General features: G+C 37.1%; 1 protein-coding gene across 1 annotated transcript in view; it reads right to left on the minus strand.

Moving 5' to 3' along the window:
- The window catches only part of LOC126474166 (intermembrane lipid transfer protein VPS13D), a 525388-nt gene that overhangs the window by 372011 nt on the left and 129806 nt on the right, over window positions 1-23571 (minus strand). The window contains exons 17-18 of the mRNA XM_050101624.1: window positions 3971-4252; window positions 2554-2790 (exon numbers count right to left, since the gene is read on the minus strand). Of these exons, the coding sequence (XP_049957581.1) occupies window positions 2554-2790; window positions 3971-4252 (519 nt within the window). The remainder of the gene's footprint in view (window positions 1-2553; window positions 2791-3970; window positions 4253-23571) is intronic.

A 23571-nucleotide genomic window follows, 5' to 3' on the forward strand; every position in this document is an offset into this window, starting at 1 on the left:
GTAATAAGTGATCATTTCTGGTTTTCTTTTATCACCTGTCGATTGGTCTATGTTTTTATCATGGTGTAATGCTGACATAATCAGCTCAACTTTTTTTTAAGGTATGTAGGACACCAATATAACATCATTCTGGAATCCAAATCGAGAACTACATACTTCAATTCCTTTTTTGAAAATCTCACGTACACTTGCCTTGTTTTTATGGGCTGTGCCAGCAGAAGTCAATGAATGTTCTTTCAAGAGATGGATGATAAGGGGGTAACTAGTAAACCAATTATTGAACATCAAATTCAAATTCCAAAATGGTTTACAATATCATATGCTTTATTACTAAGCTGGTAAGGCCCTGGTAGTCGTTTTCTCGAGTATACTTCCAGTTTGAGGATATAGAATGTCTTTACATTTACAAGAGCATATATTTTTATGCCGTATTTGGCTGGTTGGTCTGTCATGTATACACGGAAAGGACATCTCCCTCAGAAAGACAACAGCATCTCATCAATATTAAGGTTCTCAAACAGCATACAGTGTTGTTTAATATTTTCTGCAAAATTATCAAAAATATCTCTTATAGCAGCCAGACTGTCAGTCTTTTTCCTTTCATCCCAGGTGTTCTTATCATAGAATCTCAAATAATTTTTGAGAAAGCAAAACCTCAGCAGTGACTTTGTAGTCTGAAAGATTGCAACTCCAGTGCCACCTGTATGCCACAAATAGTTCAAGTTTTGTCTGTCTGAGCAGTTTAGGCCCGCTAGATACAAAAGTTCCATAAATGCCTTCAAATCCTCCAAAGTTGCATTGTTCATGTGGTACTGCTCTTTATTTTCTGGATTTTTCCCCTGATATTCCTTATTTGATTGTTTGTATGTCTAAGTATAGTATTCAACATACTGTTTGTTATAAAAAGACTCCAACATTCAGTCTCCATTTTGACACATTTTGCAGAACCTTTTACACCTGCATAATTGGTAATAATATTCTCTAAACGAATATAGGACAATACTTCATCCATTTTGTACCATCTTTGGAAGTATAAAAAATCCCACATACCTCAGGTGCCTGACTGAGCCAATAACACAGATTTTGGCTCTTCCAACTCATACAAAATACCCTCTAGCTCCGAATCACTTTCTTCACTTCTTTGAAAAAATCTGTCAATCTCTTCTTCACTCTCAGAGTCACAGGAACTAGCATTTGAACAGTTTTCTGAAACTACTTCTAGTAGTTCTTGTAGCCCATGTTTATTTTCTTCATAAGACTTCTTGAGAGATATAAAATCTAAAAATAAGTCAAAGAATACTGTAAATAACTATATATCTCACAAACTTGCTGACAGCTTAAAAATGTAACACTGACTACGAGATCGGGTGTGACGTACACAAGCCACCTTTGCACACATGTATCTCCCTCCGATGCTGGTGCAACAATAAATTCAACACTGCATCTTTCCTATCCCTCCCTTACCTCCAGCTACTGTGACAGCAAGATTTGTGTGGCAACAATGACTTTCAATAATCAGCACTTCAAAACACCTCAGGTATAACATACCCAACCTCACTCACACCGGGTTAATTTTGACATCCCATAGCTCAGCACATAGATGAATTGCATTTAGAAAACTCACAGTTCTCTCATTTTTCCACTTCTACATTGCTGTACACAACATACAACTACAAAATACATGGCTATATGTACACATGCACAGGAAACAAAGGTTAGAGCAAGAGGGAAACATTTACAGACAGAGACGGAGGTAGATACTGCTCTGCAATACGAAATATTCTCCACCTTCAGTGGATAACACCAGCAATCCTTTAGCAATTACCTGCAACAGCTACCAACAGCAGTACTGTCCAGCTATACAGCAAAATTGCAGCAATGTTTATGGCAACGATCGTGCAGCCAAAAATTACCATAAAATATGGCCCTCTCAATGCACCTCACGATATTAGGCACTCTCACCATCACTGAATCAATTATTTCATTAAGATACTTCTTAGACAGGTGCACTTCAATACACGATGAACTTCCCACCCAGAACCACTGATTATTTGTTAAATCTTTCTTGATCGCTCATGGAAAGGTGTACACGGAATAGAGTAAGCAAGTTCTGGCAAGCACACAGGCAGCCACTGGGACAGGAGCAGTACTGGCACAATGTTTACACCACAATTTTTTTTTTAATAACCAAGTTTAATGACAGTAGAAGTGACACATGCTTCATTATGAACGGTATAACCCCCCCCCCCCCCCTCTCCAATGAGGTACAGGTAGCAACTGCAACAGTAGACGCATTTCAGAACATATGAAAAGGTAGGGCAATATACATTCACTATGTAATGATTTTTAGAATGCTAGACAAAGTAGTTTTTTTATGGTCTACATGGTTAGTGGGCAGGCCACATAACACCAGCATCCCAAGTTTTCCAACTTCAGTCACATCAGTACAAACAAGTCCAGCAATCAAGGGAACCAACTAGATATACAGCTGTGGTAAAGTTGTAACACACAATCAACAGCAATTATTTCAAACCAAAATATATATGAACAAACCTTCTGTTAGTGATGTGTGACGATTCAGAGGTCTGCACACACTAAAACTCAGTGCATCAGTAACCTGGTTGTGGTGTTGCCCAAAGCTATAGAGGTCAGCAGCCAATCCTGCTAAAGAATCACGCTCTCCAAGTGGGTCTTTTCCAAGTGATAAGATGCGTGGGTGAAGATGACCTTCTGGTGTCAAATCCAACAACTGCAGTCCACCAAGAGATCCATGAATAACAACATCATTCCCTGTAAAATGAACAAATAAACACTGTGCTAAGAGGCTAATGAAAGTAGTTTAATAACACATCCATCACAGTGTCAAACAAAGGTGGAAGAATCTCCAACATATCAGCTAGAAAAAGACAATTGTCAACAAAAGATGACAAACTTTGGCTTTTGAAGTAGTTCTTCCATGTAGCAAAATAAAGGAAAGAGTTCAAGGAAGCAAGACTACTCTGATGTAAAGTTCCTTAGGACTATGGATTAAGACAAATAGAGAAAGACTGACAGAGTGGGAAGTCAATACATGAAAGCTGACAACTTGAAAAGTTGAAAGTGCAGGGAGTGTAAGGTGAACTAGAAGTGGAGCACATGTAACAAAAGTTGACAGCAGAAAAGAAAATGGAAAGAATATAGTAACTACAAAAAGATGTGACACAAGGGTCATTATTTTTGGGCACTTCGTCCCTAGGTATCAAAATCAAATACACAGTTCTTACTATACAAAAACCATACACCTGCACAGTCTACCTTCAGATAGTACACAAAACTATCAGTTTCTGGATTTTACATACTTCTGCTTTTACTGAGCAATGTGTGTGATCCACTGCTCAAAAATTTCATTCATACATGAAATACTAGATTTTCTGAGTTGCCAGAAATACAAAGATCATCTCAATGCAAAGAATAACAGAAATCAGATACTGAGCATAAAGAGCAGTAAAAATGCAAATTAAACTATGAAAAATCAGGGACTGAATAAAACAATATGAAATTAATAAATTGCTACTCACCACATAAAGGAGGTGTGAGTGGTAAAGAAAAACATTTAAAAGTGGCCACTATCAAACAACGTTCTTCGTGACATGGACACACACACACACACACACACACACACACACACACACACACACACACGACCACTGCTGTCCTCAGGTGCTAAGCTCTGACCTTATAATATCAGCAGTCTTTTTTCAATGTGCCTGCTTGCCACTCAAACCGCCTCTACATAATAAGCAGCACGTTAGTCATTTCATGTTGTAAAAAATGCAAATTAATTTACTCAAAGCATTTATTTGCAAATCGAGATTTAAAACCTGTATTCCCAATACACACACTTAAAAACCTTAAAGGGCATTTTAATAATTCTTTACTGTCATTTCAATTACATTATTGGACAAAAAATGAAATAAATATTAGTACTTACCGACTGTAGCCAGTATTTTTGCCTGTGACATTGTAGCAGTGGCAATTTTACGACCTACAATAGTTCCATCCCTTACAACAGCACGTAAGAGCAGCACATTCAACCTATGGAAGTCAAAGGTCACCTCTGTTCGTGTTGGTTCCCAGTTTGGTCCTTCACTTTCCTCTATGGGTTCAGGAGAAGGAGCTGGAATTCCAGTTCGAGTTCTTCCACTCCCTCCATTAAATTGCGGAAAGATAGTTTGCATGAAGCCCAGAAGTTCAACTATCGTCTCTTGGTTAGCTGCAAGACAAGATTTTATACTGACAAAAAATAGTACAGGGATGCATTATTATTACTATTATTATGCAGCATATTTAAAAGCATAAACACTGTGATCTTCATTCCGTGTATAAAATATTGCCTGCAGAAAACTTCAGAATACATTCTGGAAACAATCCCTTAGGATATGGCTACGCCACATCTCCACAATATCCCTTCTTCCATGAAAGCTTGTCAGGCTAGGTATGCAGGAGCACTTCTGCGAAATTTGGAAGATAGGAGATGACATACTAGTGGACTGTGCGTGTGGGACGTGAGTCATACTTCGATAGCTTTGTTGGTACAGCACTTGCCTGGGAAAAGTAAAGATCCAAGGTTCAAGTCCTGGTCCAGAGTTTTAATCAGCCAAGTAGTTCAGAATGTTGTTGCCTACATGGTAGTTATTGAATGTCTACATAATCCTACTTGAAATAAAGAACAGAAAATTAAACTGTTTTACACAAGTGCAGTCTGTTCATTTTTTCTTAATATCACATGTCAGACACACAATTCAACCAAAACTACCTGTCAAATGAAAGTACACTCTTAAATGTAAATAAATAAAACTACAGTCTTTAGCAAAGTAAACTTTTCTATGAATAGTTTGAACCATTCCTCTCCAACCTGAAAACAAGCTTCCATTCTATACTTGAAAAAAGAGACAGCATTGGTCGTATATTTTTTACTATTGCAAAATCGATTTTCTGTCACTGAGTGACCATCTTCAGTGCTATATTGTATAACTTAAATTGGGATGCACTGTTGTCACTAAGCTTACAGCAAAGCTTGCCGTAAGCTTAGTGACAACAGTGCATCCCAATTTAAGTTATACAATATAGCACTGAAGATGGTCACTCAGTGACAGAAAATCGATTTTGCAATAGTAAAAAATATACGACCAATGCTGTCTCTTTTTTCAAGTATACCTGTTATCTGGTCGTAGTGCACAAGACAACATGGAGTCGCCAATCAATAAGCTTCCATTCTCCTCAAGAAAGATGCATACGCACATGCTAGATTACCTCCAAACCTTCACAGACTAATGAAGATGTATGTTATACCTTTTGTTGCAGTTTAGTAGCCTCTGCTATTTGTCTCAAACTACACTTCTCAAGTGGCCTTGCAAAAAGTAATCCAACAAATTTAGATCTGGAGACTGTGAAGGCTATAATGTTTCTTCCTCTTGGACTTCTTTCCATGAGCATGTTCAATCACTTTCAAAAATTGCTGCTAATTTGTAGATCAGTATATAATTGTGATCTAAATTTTGATCTATTTTTATTGCTGGTATGTAAAGAATGCAGACTTTTTTTTTAAATTAATATGAATATTTTTTTCATAAAATCTATAGATTGCTCAATAGCCAGCCGAAGTGGCCGTGCGGTTCTAGGCGCTTCAGTCTGGAACCACGCAACCGCTCCAGTCGCAGGTTCGAATCCTGCCTCGGGCATGGATGTGTGTGATGTCCTTAGGTTAGTTAGGTTTAAGTAGTTCTAAGTTCTAGGGGACTGATGACCTCAGAAGTTAAGTCCCATAGTGCTCAGAGTCATTTTTTTTCATTGCTCAATGGAGCTAACTGAACTTTTTCCAGCACCTCTCAAGGAGACCAAGAACAATTAACAAACCCTACATGGTAACAGCAAAGTTATACACAGTGTTTCAGCAAAGCAGTTACATACTTTCAAGAGAGATACAGTGTACCTAGATGATGGCAAATCACACTGCAATGCATGGTCAGAAACACTTTCCTGGTGTGGTTGTGATGATGCAAAACACAAAAAAGGAATGACACGAACCGGGTGAAAAAACACGTTTATTACGGTTAGTACAGCAAACTTGCTGGCTAGCTTTGGCTGGTGTATGGGATAGATGGTGCTATGTACCGCAATGTCAGATGATGCAGCATGTGCATGGTCCTTGTAGTCATGCTCACTTAAAAGTTCATTTCACCTACTGATAGAGGGGAAGTAGTACGGCACACTAAACGAATGCCAAGCTCATCAACATGCATCTGGAATATGGGACCACTAATTCCTGTGGATGAGATACACAAGAGCTGTAGTCCAAACATTACCCCAAATGGAAACTTCACCTGCCACACTTTCTTTGCACACTTGCACAGGAGATGGTCTGCAAAGAGATCCTCCAGCAAGGAGAGAGAACAATGTGAGTGAATAGTAACATGGTAGCCAATGAGGAGATACGACAGTCATGTCAGGATTTTCCACAGCAGCATCTAGTGGGTCCTCCATGATAGCCCCATGCACCAGTATTGCACCCAGTGCATGCAGTTACTGGAGAAAGATGGTCTTACTCCACAAGTGGCATCTGTACAGTGGTATTTGCAGTTCTGTACAACAGTTCCACATTTCCCTGCCACCAAGTGTTGTCTGAATTGTTTTCTTTGGCCACCCACAAAAAAGGAAAAAAAAAAAAGAAGAAAAAAGAAAAGAAAAAAAAAAAAAAAAAAGCCTGTGTGATTTCAACACTGGATGTCGTGGTTCTGATCTCTCATCACAGAAGAGGCATTAAAAGAAGGGGTGAAATGTGGGGTGGGGGTAAGAGGGGTTTCACATCCTTCCATCATATGACATGTCCACAGTGGCATTACGCAGAAATGTGATGAAATTTGCTGCCGATTTGACATCATTAACAGTGGTGCATTTACATATAGGCCCACTAGGCACATTCCTTGGGGTGGCATCTTAAAGGGGGTGGCCTTTTTTGCTTTGTACTCATTTTAACCTTTTACATTTTAAAACAACTACACTTACAAACAACAGAAATTTTTAATATTGTTAAATAACTTGGTAGTTTAAATAAGCCTTAAGAACAAAATTCGACAATACAAGCTTGGAAATATACATAGTTTACTTGCTGACTGAATGGAAATATAACACTGGGCTTCTATCTGGTATCATCTTCATGATTGTTCAAAATATTTTGAAGTAAGCAGTCAGGATGGCAATCTACAATACAATGTTTGAAATGTTATTATTCCGAGAATGTTGTCGGCTTCTACTTAACCCTACCATATTTTACCTATGATAATACGGGGACCCCTGAAAAGCTGTGATAAACTAACCAGCAGTTTCTTAAATACTGTAACATGTGTGGCCCTCAGTATGTAAAACCCTACTCACTAAAATTTCTTGTAGAAATTACAGGGAAGTATCAAGTCAACCCTCCATTACTGTAATTAATGTGAAAGCTCTGTGTTCTTCAATATCTGAGCTTTGACTTAATGACACTCATTTAACAAAACATGTTGATACTGGGAATGTTTTACATTTTTAAACACATGTTTATATGAAAAGAACAGGCAGAATATCTAATAATGTGTGAAATACACTTCCAACAGTTTAAATTTTTTTAATTTATTTATTTAGTTACTTTTTTTGGCAAAACAAGAAGAAGCAACAAACTTCCGTTTGTCTCATTTATTGTGCTGCAGCCTGCAAAAATCAAAGTTTCCACTTGGTGCAATCGAACAGTACGTGGCATTGCAAATTTTACATTAAACTTCTTAACCCAGCTTTTTTTCTTCAAGGAAAGGTTTTTTTTTTATTTTATGTTGGAACAAAAGGTGCATTTGCATTTGTGTATCGACATAATAGCAGTGCTCACACAAATGACAACACACCACATCAACTGCCAACAAGAATACTTAAAAATTGTAAGTTATTCTGTCCCAGCGATACTATTGGGTCACAAACAAAACAAGTAGAGATACGCTCTTCAACTGATGAATATTTAAATATTTATGTATTCATCTGTTTGTCTCTATATGTGGTTGCGAGTGAACATACGATGAGTTCCACCGAAAATGTGTATTCCAATTGTACATTAAAAAGGGGTTACAGAAAATTATCGAGATAGCAAAGTTTACATTCATAATGACCATAGCCGTCTCATCTCTCCGCGATGCCTCGACAACCCTGCGTCAAGAGAATTGAAGCACACAAGAACAATTTGCATGAGCAGAAGAAGAGGGATGATCCAGAACCAGTATTGTCATACCAAGCTCTATGCACGATGGCAATAACAAGAAAAAGAAATACGTAAATTTAAATTCTGAATATATGTATTGAATACTGAGGATTTGGTGATATTAATGCCAGTTAAAGTTCACTCAAGATATGTGTACCTTGCAATTTCTTTCAATTATTCTTTCAAAACTTCCCTTTTAATTATTTGAGCAATTTTTGATCAGTTTCCACTATATATTATATCTTATTCCCCCCACTAATATTCAATGGCGACAGTTCAAAGGACAGCACCGAGTGGAATATGAACACACCTTTCAACTGTTGAGATAAAAAAATTTTGAGATAAATAATCCATTTTACCCTTAAAAGAAACTAATGAGGTCTTTGTTGCATCTATTACATGTCCATGAGATTTGGACTAATGAAAACTTTAAGGAGCAACTTAAATTCTGCCTACAAACAAGACGCGCCAGTAATGCGGATTTCAGTGGTTAAGGTAGGAAGCTGCTTTGCTGTATGCTTATATGGCCGCACTTGGCACTGTCTCTCTCGCAGTAAATAATCTCTTTTCCTTCCAATTAATGTCCTTTACAGAAAGTGCATTTCTATAGGAAAGATGAAAATTTGCGTAAAGTCAAGATTGGAGTACAAAATAATTCATTCAAATTCTGTAAGACTGTAACAGAGAACAATCAGATTCATTAATGAATACGTATATAAATCTGTTTTATTTGAAAAGTACCGATACAAACAAAATTTCATGCTTAAAATCTTTTTTTCTTTTCATAATTTTGTTAAACATTGTTCACAATGGAGTCAAAGGAAATGGCTATTGTCGAAAACTCATTACAAAGTGCAATACGTCAAGATGTCGGAAATCCGAGCTTGGCAACAGTTGAAAGTAACGCGCCTACTCATGAACTGTTCGATGGCTACCAAGACAACCAGGTTGGCATCCCACTATTAAGAATTGATGACACTGGATGTAACTAATCATTATGACACTCGATGAGACAATTTCTCAGTTCTCACCGGGAAGCGTTTTTCCAAACAGTGAAAATGAAGCACGCGACAGTGAATCTTTCTCTGACTATTTGCTCACTATGCCACAAACGCAAGAGCAGGAAATGGTTCAAAAAAGCAATTTAAATACTAGTGACACCCACAATTTGGCACAACTCATGCAACTAACAACACAACAGCTTACAAAACAACAGGAATTTCGGGAAAATATAGGACAAGAGTTTGCACAGCAAAATCAGGGCATTTAACCATTTCAAGAGTAGTATTAGTCAACAGTTCAGTGAGGTGAGCACAACTATACACACTGAATTATCTGACAAATTATCTGGTATGTTTACAGAGCTTGGTAAAGAACTAAAACAAGAAATAATTACCTGTGTGTCTCATAATATAAATACACTAACAAAAAAAGTAACATCCATACATTATAAACAGGAACAATTTGCAGACGAGTTACAAAAACTTATTGAAGCATATTCTCAAATTTAGGAAACGGAATCCCAAGTGGATGCGTCAGCAAAAAAGTGACAGCTGCAGTCAGCAGGCTGCAAGACGTATGCAAAAACCTACCTACAGAAATACACAAGTTGGGTCTAAGAGTAGACCAGTTAAGTTTAGAGTCGGAATTTGCCAAAAAGCAGAGGGATAAGTTATGTGCAGATGTAAAGGAAATAACTGAAAAAGCTGAAGCCGAGATGCTAGATAAGGGTAGCACCCTTGCTGAAATGTGGTTTCAGAATGCAAAATTTATGTAGATACTGTAGAAGAAGTGCTAAAAGAGAGATAAAGTCAACTTCTAGCTAAAATAGACTCGGGTTTAAAGGAAGGTGAGGAAGGGTTACGAGACAGTGTTGCTAAAACTACTGACATTCCAAAACAACATGTGACAGAAAACAAACCTATGCTTTTAGAAAAATTAGATACCTTCACAGGTTACCCACAATATGGGGTTAACCTGTTGAAGGAGAATAATGAAGGTTGCACAATGCAACAACACTTGCCGATAGTTCCACCTATCGAGCAAGCACAGTTGCCATGCACTAAGCCACGAGCGAACATAAACATACCTGTCACTGACAGCGTGGTGTGTTTGTCAACATTACTTGCAGATAAGGGATTACTTAGGCATCGACAATTCCCAATATTTACTTCTGAAGGGAAAAGAAGACACCCTGTGTTCTTTATCAGAGCATTTCGAAATGTTTTACCTCGTACCTGGATGGAAGCCCAGAAAATTAGATTTGTTGTTGGTGGATACACACATGGTGACATTCTGCTATGGGCTATGGACATGACCACTATTATGAACAGTTTAAGAGAGCATTTCTGGATAAGTGTTGGTCTGAGGCTATACAAGAGAGGCTCAGGCATGAAGTATTCAACCCAGCTCTGTTCAATAGCATGTATGAAAGCTAAGGAGCTATTTGGAAAAATATTTGAATAAAAGCAGATACTGTACAAACCTGGTATTTCAAGTAGACGTGCTGAAAACTTTAAAGAGCCATAAAAACTCATTACCATCCCGGAACACGATACCGAATACTTTCTATCTCTACTGGACTCAATAGAGTTAATAAATGAAGAGAGACCAGTACAACCAAAGCCTGTTAATATGCCAACAGCAACACAGAGATTTACGGACCAACAAGTAAACAACGGATTCATAGTATAACACAAATGGCAACCTTACCCCACACAGACCTATGGTAATGATAACGGTAATCACAGCGGCAATGGAAAAAGCCATAAATACAAAGGTGGATATAAAAGAAATGGACAAAAATATAATAAAAATAATTTCAATGGGCGAGTAGCATATGGCCAGCCTGTAAAATATGGCAGACACAAACTACCGGCAATAATTAGCCAATCGCTTGGCAAACACAAAACAATAACAGACAACCAAATAACCCATAGACATCGAAATTCGGCCAGCACATACGTGCTGAATAACAAGAGGCAAAGAGAATTTCAGTGGAGAGCCTCCCAGGAAACCAACTGGTGTAACCGAACACCAATGGTCAACATAGTGGAAGTTACGCCTAACCTAGAGATTGATGCCACCGCTATACCGGAAAACTTGAATCGGTCACGGTGGACCCCCGTTCTGTGACCTTGGAGGGGAGTGGGGGCACAAGCTCGATCGAGACTTGAGACTTGCTTTATCAAATACAATCAGGGTAATGAGGTGAGAGATGGCTCAGAATCAAGGTAATGAGGGTACACAGAAAAACTTGATAGAGAGCAAGGTACAAGCTGCTATTGAAAGCCAAAATATTTGACCTTGATGTACCCACTGTGCTTGACACAGGTGCTACAACTAATTTGATGTCACAGGGATTCTTTCAAGAACTGAAGAAATGTGGATGTGTATCCACACTGCCACTGCAAAATTGCAAGGTACAAACTGCCACTGGTCAGAAATCGAAGTGAGTCAAGATACAAGTCTTAATTCCCATACAATTAGGACAGTTTTCTGTAAGATGCAATTTTTTGATAGTAGAAAATTAATAGTTGATTGTTTAATTGGTATGGATACATTTAGGACGTACGAAGTAGAAATTGATATAGCAAAAGACCAATGTCATTTCACTGTAAATAACCAATTATTTGTAATAGACCTGATCAGGGGAAGTACTAATAGATGTAAAACAGAAGTTACTCACAACCTTGCAGTTCAATTGATAAATCCCATAGTTATGTTTGTCAACACGTCAACACAATAAGCACAAAGGTTAGGTAAATCAAAGTACTTGTCTAAAGAACAGCAAGCAGAACTTACGGAATTGCTACTTGCTTATATACACGTATTTGAAAAAAAAAAAAAATTGGTATTATTAAGGATTTCATGCACAAAATGGAAGTGTATCCTCACGAAACTTTTTGTTCTACCTCATACCCTATACCATGGACAAAGAGAGAAGCAGAAAAAAGATTAACAGGATGCTTGAATGGAACATAATACAACCATCATTTTCCCCTTATTGTAATCCTATCTTGGCTGTGAGTAAGCCGGATGGCAAGGTGCACTTGGTTCTTGACACATGTAACATTAATAATATTACTGTACCAGTTCGAACACGTCCAGACAGTTTAGAGGAACATCTTATGAAATTCCATAATGCTAAATTTCTTACTGTAATCAACCTCCGATCTTGATATTGGCAAATAAAATTACACTAAGAAAGTCGGAAGTATACTGTCTTCGTATCCAGGGGCAGAAGCTTTGAATTTCAAGTATTACCGTTTGGATTGAATGTAAGTGCAGGTGTATTTATCTCCGCACTTGACAGAGTGCTAGGGCCAAAACTTTTGAGTAAGGTAACAGTATACGTGGGCGACCTTTTAGTCACTACACCCACTTGGGTAGAACATTTAAGACTAATTGAACAAGTATTGAGGCATTTTTCCAAATATGGAGTAACAGCAAATCTCAATAAATCTAATTCCGGACACACAAAGGTAAAATTTTTAGGACATATAATCTCTCCGGAAGGCATACTGTCGGATCCTAAAAAAACTTGACACCATTAGGAACTGTCCTGTTCTTCAAAACAAGAGACAATTAAAGGCATACTAAGGCCTAGTGTCATTTTTCAGGAAATTCATCCCTAACCAACTTATGAATAGTGATGCTCTACTCAATCTTCTCCAGAAAAACAGACCATGGGTATGGGACAAGCAATGTCAAACAGATTTCGAAAACATCAAGCGAGCCTTATTAAATGCTAATATTTTATCTTAACCAGACATGAAGAAAGATTTTTGTTTATGCACCTAAGTGTCTTCTCACAGTCTGGGTACATGCCTTTTTCAAACTGTAGAAGAAGAAGGAAATCTCATTCCTGAAGTAATCAGCTTCGCCAGTCACACCTTATCTGAAGCTAAACGTTCATATTCAGTCACGAGGTTAGAGTGCTTGGCTGTAATTGGGTCCCTTAAAAAATTTGAATATTTCCTTTGGAGTAAACACACAAAAGTGTACTATGACCATCAGTCCCTATCGTTTTTGTTAACTTGTAAATTGCTACACCAATGGTTAGCCAGGTGGTGTATGTATCTTCAAGAATTTGATTTTGAAATGCTATATACAGGGTGGTCCATTGATCGTGACTGGGCCAAATATCTCAGGAAATAAGCGTCAAATGAAAAAACTACAAAGAACGAAACTTGTCTAGCTTGAAGGGGGAAACCAGATGGCGCTATGGTTGGCCCGCTAGATGGTGCTGCCATAGATCAAACGGATATCAACTGCACTTTTTTAAAAATAGGAAGCCCCATATTTTATTACCTATTCGTGTAGTACGTAAAGAAATATGAATGTTTTAGTTGGACCACTTTTTTCGCTTTGTGATAGATGGCGCTGTAATAGTCACAAACATATGGCTCACAATTTTAGATGAACAGTTGGTAACAGGTAGGTTTTTTTAAATTAAAATAGAGAACGTAGGTATGTTTGAACATTTTATTTCAGTTGTTCCAATGTGATACATGTACCTTTGTGAACTTATCATTTCTGAGGACGCATGCTGTTACAGCGTGATTACCTGTAATTACCACATTAATGCAATAAATGCTCAAAATGATGTCCATCAACCTCAATGCATTTGGCAATACATGTAACGACATTCCTCTCAACAGCAAGTAGTTCGCCTTTCGTATTGTTCGCAGATGCATTGACAATGCGCTGACACATGTTGTCAGGCGTCGTCGGTGGATCACGATAGCAAATATCCTTCAACTTTCCCAACAGAAAGAAATCCGGGGACGTCAGATCTGGTGAACGTGCGGGCCATGATATGGTGCTTTGACGACCAATCCACCTGTCATGAAATATGCTATTCAATACCGCTTCATCCGCACGCGAGCTATGTGCCGGACATCCATCATGTTGGAAGTACATCGCCATTCTGTCATGCAGTGAAACATGTTGTAATAACATCGGTAGAACACTATGTAGGAAATCAGCATACATTGCACCATTTAGATTGCCATTGATAAAATGGGGGCCAATTATCCTTCCTCCCATAATGCCGCACCACACATTAACCCTCCAGTCACTGATGTTCCACTTGTCGCAGCCATCATGGATTTTCCGTTGCCCAATAGTGCATACTATGCCTGTTTACGTTACCGCTGTTGGTGAATGATGCTTCTTCGCTAAATAGAACACGTGCAAAAAATCTGTCACTGTCCCGTAATTTCTCTTGTGCTACTGGCAAAACTGTACACAATGTTCAAAGTCGTCACCATGCAATTCATGGTGCTTAGAAATATGGTACGAGTGCCATCGATGTTGATGTAGCATTTTCAACACACACGTTTTTGAGATTCCCGATTCTCGCGTAATTTGTCTGCTACTGATGTGCGAATTAGCCGCGACAGCAGCTAAAACACCTACTTGGGCATCATCATTTGTTGCAGGTCGTGGTTGACATTTCACATGTGGCTGAACACTTCCTGTTTCCTTAAATAACATAACTATCTAGCAAACGGTTCGGACACTTGGATGATGTCGTCCAGGATACCGAGCAGCATACATAGCACACGCCCGTTGGGCATTTCGATCACAATAGCCATACATCAACACGATATCGACCTTTTCCGCAATTGGTAAACAGTCCATTTTAACACGGGTAATGTATCATGAAGCAAATACCGCCTGCACTGGCGGAATGTTACGTGATACCATGTACTTACACGTTTGTGACTATTAGAGCGCCATCTATCACAAAGCGAATAAACCGGTCCAACTAAAACATTCATATTTTTTTACGTACTACACAAATACGTAATAAAAAATGGGGGTTCCTATTTTAAAAAACGCAGCTGATATCCATTTGACCTATGGCAGCGCCATCTAGCGAGCCAACCATAGCACCTTCCGGTTTCCTCCGTCAAGCTAGACGAGTTTCATTCTTCGTAGATTTTTTGTTTGATGCTTATTTCGTGAGATATTTGGCCCGGTCACTATCAATGGACCACCCTGTATACAAAAGGAAATCAAAACATAATAGCTGACCTCTACCCAAGATACCGATACCAGAATTATCACTGGATGATAAAATATGACAAGCAGTACTCAACCTCGAAACCTAGGCTAAATATAGAATGTTTATACATTCAGAATGTTTATATATTGAAGAAGGGCTGTATACCGTCTAAGTTGTATATGTGTTTAATAATATTAGATTTAGGATGCTGGAAAATCACATTCTAGAATTTATGTTGTTAGTTGATAAGAAAAAAATTTTTTTCTTATATGTAATATGTGTAAATACGCATATATGAAAGAGGTATTAGTGACCATCAAGCCACTGTACACTTATCTAAGAAGATTTAGTTTAAGTTAGTATTAAGTTTTTTCTTCCAGGGAACACTGAATTGACATGTCCTCAAGTGAAGAAAGATAAATGCTTGTAGAGTGTTAATTACCACATAAACATAAGAAATGACCACACCGCAAGTAAATATAGTTGTAAGTTTATGATATGTATGAATGTGACAGTGTGAAAATATGTGTACAGGAATAAAGTTGCAGTACACGATGCTGAAGTAAGGTGGAGCACTACCAAACTATCAAGGGGTCTAAGCCTAACTAACGTGAGTGTCGACTACTCACGAGAGCGTCAAACACCTGATTTACATTGAAATTTTTATACACGTTTGATACTTATATAAACACTACTTTATGCTCATTTCACATAACATATACTACTGATGACAACTCTGTATACCTCAGCATACGAAACGGTTATCCTTTATACAATGAACATAACAAGTAAATGCTGAGATGCACTTTAAATACTGAATAAGTATTCAAAACGATTGGTACCGTCAGGTTTACAAGAGGTCACTGAAAATTGAAATGAAATGTATATCAGTTTATGCCATAAAGGAAAAAAGAATCTGTTACTGTATGAATGTTACGTAAAGAATGTAAAAACAAAAACAAGAGTAAAAAGTGTACTCATATAATTGAAATTTAACAATGTAACGAAATTATAATTTAACAAATTGCACTAAACAAAATGACAATCAGACTGTAATGTATATAAGCAACAATAAAGGCATATCAGCAAATGAATAGGATAAGTTTTTTTTTTTTTGTCATGTGTATAGTATGTGGAAAGGACACTACAGAAATTTTGTGTAATGCAACGGTATGAAAGACACTCAAAAATAAAGCGCAAAAATGTATGAAACCTGCCTGCAAAGTGTCAAGTGTGCATGTGAGACATGTGGGTGTGCGTGTTATGAGCTAAAAATGACAATACTTTGTGTAACATGAATTTTGTGTGCTTGAAAACGTTGTAGAAGTGGCAAGAAACATGCCTTGTTGGTGGATGTCGGATGTACGACTGGTGTCCCCACTGAATAAGTGTGAACAACAGGGTAAAATACATTCTTCAGGACGCTGATAATGGAAATCAGTTGTCACCACATCAAAGATTTCACAAGGGATCATGCCGATGGACACAAGCTCCACAAATTTGTGCAGTGAAGACTATGTGGATGCACGACGTGGGCACTCTGACTTGAAAGCGAGCAGGAACATTAGTGGACGTTAAGCTGCACGCGCATGCTTCGCAAGCTAAACAATGGGCAATACTGACTAACAATAATAGGACTATGTGGTTACAGCAAACACTTTTTTTATGAAGGAAAACTTATGTAGGTATGTGTTAAGGGAGCTGACATGCCTATATAAATTGGTAACCATATAGGGTAACTCAAAAATGGCCAAAAAATAGGGGCTATGCCCATACTGGCCAGAGTTATCAACCCATAAAAAGGGAAATAAGCTCAGACACTGTGCACCTCCGTATGACGTCAGTGCACAATGGGGAGCAATTGTGAAGAATCATATTATTATTATTACTTATTTCTTTTCTCAGACGTTATGTCTGATCAAAAATGGAAAGTGACGCAGACCTTGATCAAGCGTGACTTCCTTTTAACTGTACAGTATATGTTATATTGCATTTAGGAACTTTCGAGTAATTGAACACGTATCAATAATTACGGATTTCTGTAGTTGTATATATAAGTTTGGATGTAGCTGTATTGCATTGATGTACTGGTGGATATTGTGTGGTATGACTCCTGTAGTTGATAATATAATTTGTATGATGTCAACTTTATCCTGATGCCACATGTCATTGACTTCCTCAGCCAGTTGGACGTATTTTTCAATTTTTTCTCCTGTTTTCTTTGTATATCTGTTGTATTGGGTATCATGAATCCTTCCGTCTCACTGTATATATTGCCTTTTCTTAGGCATGTGTTGGATGCATCTTGATCGATGTGTGGCTGTGTTAGATGATACGGGTGCTTGCCATGTAGTGTTTTCTTTTTCCAATTTACTTTCTTCATATCTGTTGATGTTATGTGATCTAAAGGGTTGTAGAACTGGTTATGAAATTGAAGTGGTGTAGCCGATGTATTTATATGAGTGATTGCCTTGTGTATTTTGCTAGTTTCTGCTCGTTCTAGAAAGAATTTTCTTAAATTGTCTACCTGTCCATAATGCAGGTTTTTTATATCTATAAATCCCCTTCCTCCATCCTTTCTGCTTAATGTGAATCTTTCTGTTGCTGAATGTATGTGATGTATTCTATATTTGTGGCATTGTGATCGTGTAAGTGTATTGAGTGCTTCTAGGTCTGTGTTACTCCATTTCACTACTCCAAATGAGTAGGTCAATATTGGTATAGCATAAGTATTTATAGCTTTTGTCTTGTTTCTTGCTATCAATTCTGTTTTCAGTATTTTTGTTAGTCTTTGTCTATATTTTTCTTTTAGTTCTTCTTTAATATTTGTATTATCTATTCCTATTTTTTGTCTGTATCCTAGATATTTATAGGTATCTGTTTTTTCCATCGCTTCTATCCAGCCGCTGTGGTTATCCAATATGTAATCTTCTTGTTTAGTGTGTTTTTCCTTGACTATGTTATTTTTCTCACATTTGTCTGTTCCAAAATCCATATTTATATCATTGCTGAATACTTCTGTTATCTTTAGTAATTGGTTGAGTTGTTGATTTGTTGCTGCCAGTAGTTTTAGATCATCCATGTATAGCCAATGTGTGATTTTGTGTGGGTATGTTCCAGTAATATTGTATCCATAATTTGTATTATTTAGCATGTTGGATAGTGGGTTCAGAGCAAGGCAGAACCAGAAAGGACTTAATGAGTCTCCTTGTTATATTACACGCTTAATCTGTATTGGCTGTGATGTGATATTATTTGAATTTGTTTGGATATTAAGTAGGGTTTTCCAATTTTTCATTACTATGTTTAGGAACTGTATCAATTTAGGATCTACTTTGTATATTTCCAATATTTGTAGTAACCATGAGTGGGGTACACTATCAAAAGCTTTTTGGTAATCAATGTATGCATAGTGTAGCGACCTTTGTTTAGTTTTAGCTTGATATGTCACCTCTGCATCTATTATCAGTTGCTCTTTACATCCTCGTGCTCCTTTGCAACAGCCTTTTTGTTCTTCATTTATAATTTTGTTCTGTGTTGTATGTGTCATTAATTTCTGTGTAATGACTAAAGTTAATATTTTGTATATTGTTGGTAGGCATGTTATGGGGCGATATTTAGCTGGGTTTGCTGTGTCTGCTTGATCTTTAGGTTTCAGATAAGTTATTCCATGTGTAAGTGTATCAGGGAATGTGTATGGGTCTGCAATGTAACTGTTAAATAATTTAGTTAAATGTGAATGTGTTGAGGTGAACTTCTTTAGCCAGAAATTTGCTATTTTATCTTTTCCAGGGGCTTTCCAATTGTGAGTAGAATTAATTGCTTGGGTAACTTCATGTTGCAAAATTATCACTTCAGGCATTTGTGGTATCATCTTGTATTCATCTGTTTCTGCTTGTATCCACTGTGCATGCCTGTTATGTTGTACCGGGTTTGACCATATGTTGCTCCAGAAGTGTTCCATGTCTGTTATGTTTGGTGGATTGTCTATTTTAATGTGTGTGTTATCTATTGTCTGGTAAAATTTCTTTTGGTTTGTGTTGAATGATTGGTTTTGTTTCCTTCTATTTTCACTTTTTTTTGTATCTTCTAAGTTGTTTGGCCAATGCTTGTAATTTCTGCTTCTTTTCATCTAATTGCTCTATCGCTTCTTGTTGTGAGATTTTACCTAACCTTTTTTTGTTTTTTTTTCTGACATTTCATTTCTTATAAATTGTGTTAGCTGTCCGATGTCTTTTCTCAGTTTTTCTATTCTGATCTGTAGCCTGTGTTGCCATGCTGGTTTTGTGGGTTTCTCCTGTGTGTTGGTTGGTTCTGATCTCTGCCTAGTGTGTATATTTAGTTTAGTGAGCGCTCCTATATAAACCAGTAGTTGTAACTCTTCCATAGTTGTGTTTTCATTAATTTTGTTGTGTATGGTTGTGTCGATAGTTTTTATTGTTGTTTCGACTTGTGGGTTATTTGGCGGTCTATGCAAGAATGGTCTAATGTCTGTATTTGTGTCTTTGTATTCTATATATGTCAGCTGAAATTTTTCTTCTATATCTAACATGTGTGTCACTTCGTGTTCTATTTGTGCTTGTTCTGGTGGCTGTCTTAATATTTCGTTTTCCTCTGATTGTTTAATTGATGAGTGTTGTCCTTTGTTTGTTTGCTCTGGGATGTTTGAGTCCATTACTGTATTGTCGTCTTCTTCTTCTGATTGCACATTATTTTGTTCCAGTATTTGTTGTACCTGTTGTTTGACGTTTTCTAATTCTGACTGGGGTATCCTGTTATTTTTTATTATTACACGGATCTGATCAGCTAGTCGTTGTTCTGTTAAAAATTTTAATTCTGGGTATCTGGTAATAAATGTTGAGTATACTTGTGATCTGTATCCAGTTGTGTTGCTTCCTAGGTTTGTTGCTTGGTAATAACAGAACATGAGGTGTCGATTAACTTCATCTGACCATCTCATCCTCTGTCTTTGTTTTCCTTCTAGGGTGATTGCAGGAAGCATATCCTGCAAAACACCTCTATTTGGATTTAAATCATTTTCCAGTTGACTAGCAGTGTCGTTACCATTGTGGGCGGGCATAGGGTTCAAGCGTCGTCCTTGACCATGACGGCGCTTGTCCGAGGCTTCTTTAATTCTGTCCTGAACCAACTAATCACACTAAAAGGGGGGTTAGCCCTATTAGTGGTTTGTTCTTTTCGTCGCCTTTTACGACTGGCAGAACATACCGGAGGCCTATTCTTTTCCCGGGCCTCCATAATGATTATTATTATTATTATTATTATTATTATTATTATTATTATTATTATTATTATTATTATTATTATTTCCTTCCTCTTGTTCTTTTTTTTATATGTATAAGATACATATAAATAAAATAAAATGTTATTTTGTACCAGCAATACTATTTGGTCACAAACAAAACAAGTAGATACACGCTCTTCAACTGAACGGCAATATGACTAGTTCTGCCAAGTTAATATTGTTAAAAAATGTGTATTCCAGCTGTACATTAAAAAGGGGTTACAGAAAATTATCAAGATAGCAAAGTCTATTCGTACACTCACGACGACCAAACCCATCTCTTCATCTCTCTGTGACACACTAAGAACCCTGCATCAAGAGGATCGAAGCACACAAGAATAATTTGCATGAGCAGAAGAAGTGGGACGATCCGGAACCAGTATTGTCATACAAATCTCTACGCACAATGGTTGTAACATGAAAAAGAAGTACACAAATGTAAATGCTGAATTTATGTATTGAATATTGCGGGACTGTTGATAATAATGCCAGTTAAAGATCTTTCAGGATATGTGTACCTTGCAATGTCTTTCAATTATTCTTTCAAAATTTCCCTTTTAATTATTTGAGCAAAAATTTCCATTATATATTACATTTTATTCCCCCTGCCACTATTGAAATTGCAAAACATATTTGATTTTTAAATTAGAAAGACAGTGTCAAGAATATTCCGAACATATTTGCATCCCAGCTAAAATTCTGATGATGCAGGAAATGGAAGCCTAAAAAGGGACTGTCTCGTTTTCTTTACGAGACGAATTCCAGCCAGAAGGTATGCTTCTACTATTAACTGACAACAGAGAAACAGGTGACAATGAAATTAAATTATTCTGCATTGTCATTCTTTCATACCACAGTTATGTTAAGTAATCCGAGTTGGTCAGTTTAAAGGAAAAATCTTTGTGCTTGTGTGCCATGTTTAAAGTAAAAAGCTTCATGCTCATGTGCAGTGTAGTATGACTGGAACTGGATACAGTCTTTCTCTCTTTCCTTCCTTTTACAATTTTTTCCTTTTGTTTTGACTGTTGGTTGTAAGTGCCATAAAACGAATAACAGTGAAAAAAGCAAAATGAAGTGTGGCAGCATTTCGGAAATTATCGAAGGAAAGGCGAGAACAAGAAGCCAATGTTCTAAAAACAATTGGTAGAGAAGATAAATTTTTCGCAAAAAATGTTGCTGGTTCAATTTCGAGTTCAAGTAGTATGGATGATGTTTCTGGCACTGCAGCTGTTGTAAAACAAGTAAATAAAGACAAAACAAAAGTTAAAAATGAAGAAAAACAAATTGTTCCCGATTTCGAGTTTCACGAAAAATTAAGTGTCGAGTCAGGCATTACAAAAAGTAATACCCTCATTAGTGATGAACCTGCTGAATGGTGTGTCAATGAATCAACAATCGACATTCTCTTACAATGTGGCATTAATCAAAAATGAAATGGTGATTTTTCTAATTAAAGAAGATCAATAGGTGATAAAACAAGAAATTTTAACAAAAAGGTATTTTACTGAAAACTTTTAAATGGTGAATCGACTTTGTGTGATTTTTCTAGTATACTCCTGTAGGACCGGTGCTGTTTTTTTGGGCACCATCAACATGTAAATTGTTCAGAGGTAAGGCTGCAATTGGTACTAATGATATTGCAGATTGGAAAAATATTTATAACATTTTATTTCATCATGATAATTAACTTGAACACAAAAATTCTGAGTTATCACTCTCAACAAGAAAAAAAGTCACTTGGAACAATAGACAACCATTTCGAGTCATATGTTGAGGCAGAAAAAATGTACTGGCGTAGGGTGCTGAAAAGAGTGTTTGCAGTAGTGAAGAAGCTAAGAAGTCATGGACTTTACCTACATGGACACATTGAAAGATTCCATTCATTACATAATGATCAATTTATGATGCCTTTTGAACTTTGAGCCAAGTTTGATCCTTCTCTCGCAGAGCAGATTGAACAATACGGAAACCCAGGGCAAGGACATATAAGTTAGCTTTCTTCAACAATCAGTGATGAAATAATAGAACTTCTTTCTGAATGAATAAAAATAATTATAATAAGTGAAATAAAATAGGCCAAATATTTATCTACAATAGTAGATTCTAATGTGGACATTTCACATATTGATCAATTATCTTTCATATTAAGATATGTGAACGAGAATGGTGGACCTGTTGAATGTTTCCTTCTGTTTTCACCAAACCCAGGACACAAGTCCGAAAACTTAGCTGAGGCCATACTAAAAATCCTGTCTACAAATTCCATTGATATTACTTACTGTGGAGGCCAGTTATATGACAACACAAGCAATGTCAGGAACCTACATTGGTTTGCAGGCACACATTAAAGAATGAAACCTGAAAGTGCATTATGTGCCTTGTACAGCACATTCTTTGAATTTGGTCGGCACTAGTGTTGCAAACTGTTGTTGGGAAGCTTGTTCATTTTTCAATGTAGTGCAAAACCTTTGTAATTTTTTCTCTGCTACTGCACAGTGCTGGGATAAACTTCTTTCTTTCATGAAACCAGGAAGCAAAACGGTAAAAAGTTTATCAAAAACACGCTGGTCTGCGAGAGAGGAAGTGTGTGTAAGGCTATATGAAGACTGGGAGGGCATTATCAATGCCCTCACACATATTGCCAATAGTACGTTTGAAAAACCAACTGCGCGAAATGAGGCTTCAGCATTATTGAATCAACTCAGCAGACTAGATACAGTATTCATGATGACAGTTTGGAAGGACATACTCCAGAGATGTAATAGTGTAAATATGAAATTGCAAAGGGTAAATATTGATACTAAAATAGTGCATGAATTATATGAATCACTTTTAGGATTTGTTGCATCTATTCGTGGCATGTTCGACTATTACGAAAATAAATCCATGGAGATTGTGACTGATATAGACTATGAATGCATCTATAAAAAAATCAAGAAAATACAAACTTCATGATGACAAAGAAGTGGACTCTGAAGAAGTTTTTCTGACTGG

This window comes from Schistocerca serialis, chromosome 4 (genome assembly GCF_023864345.2).
Source record: "Schistocerca serialis cubense isolate TAMUIC-IGC-003099 chromosome 4, iqSchSeri2.2, whole genome shotgun sequence".
NCBI lineage: Eukaryota > Metazoa > Arthropoda > Insecta > Orthoptera > Acrididae > Schistocerca > Schistocerca serialis.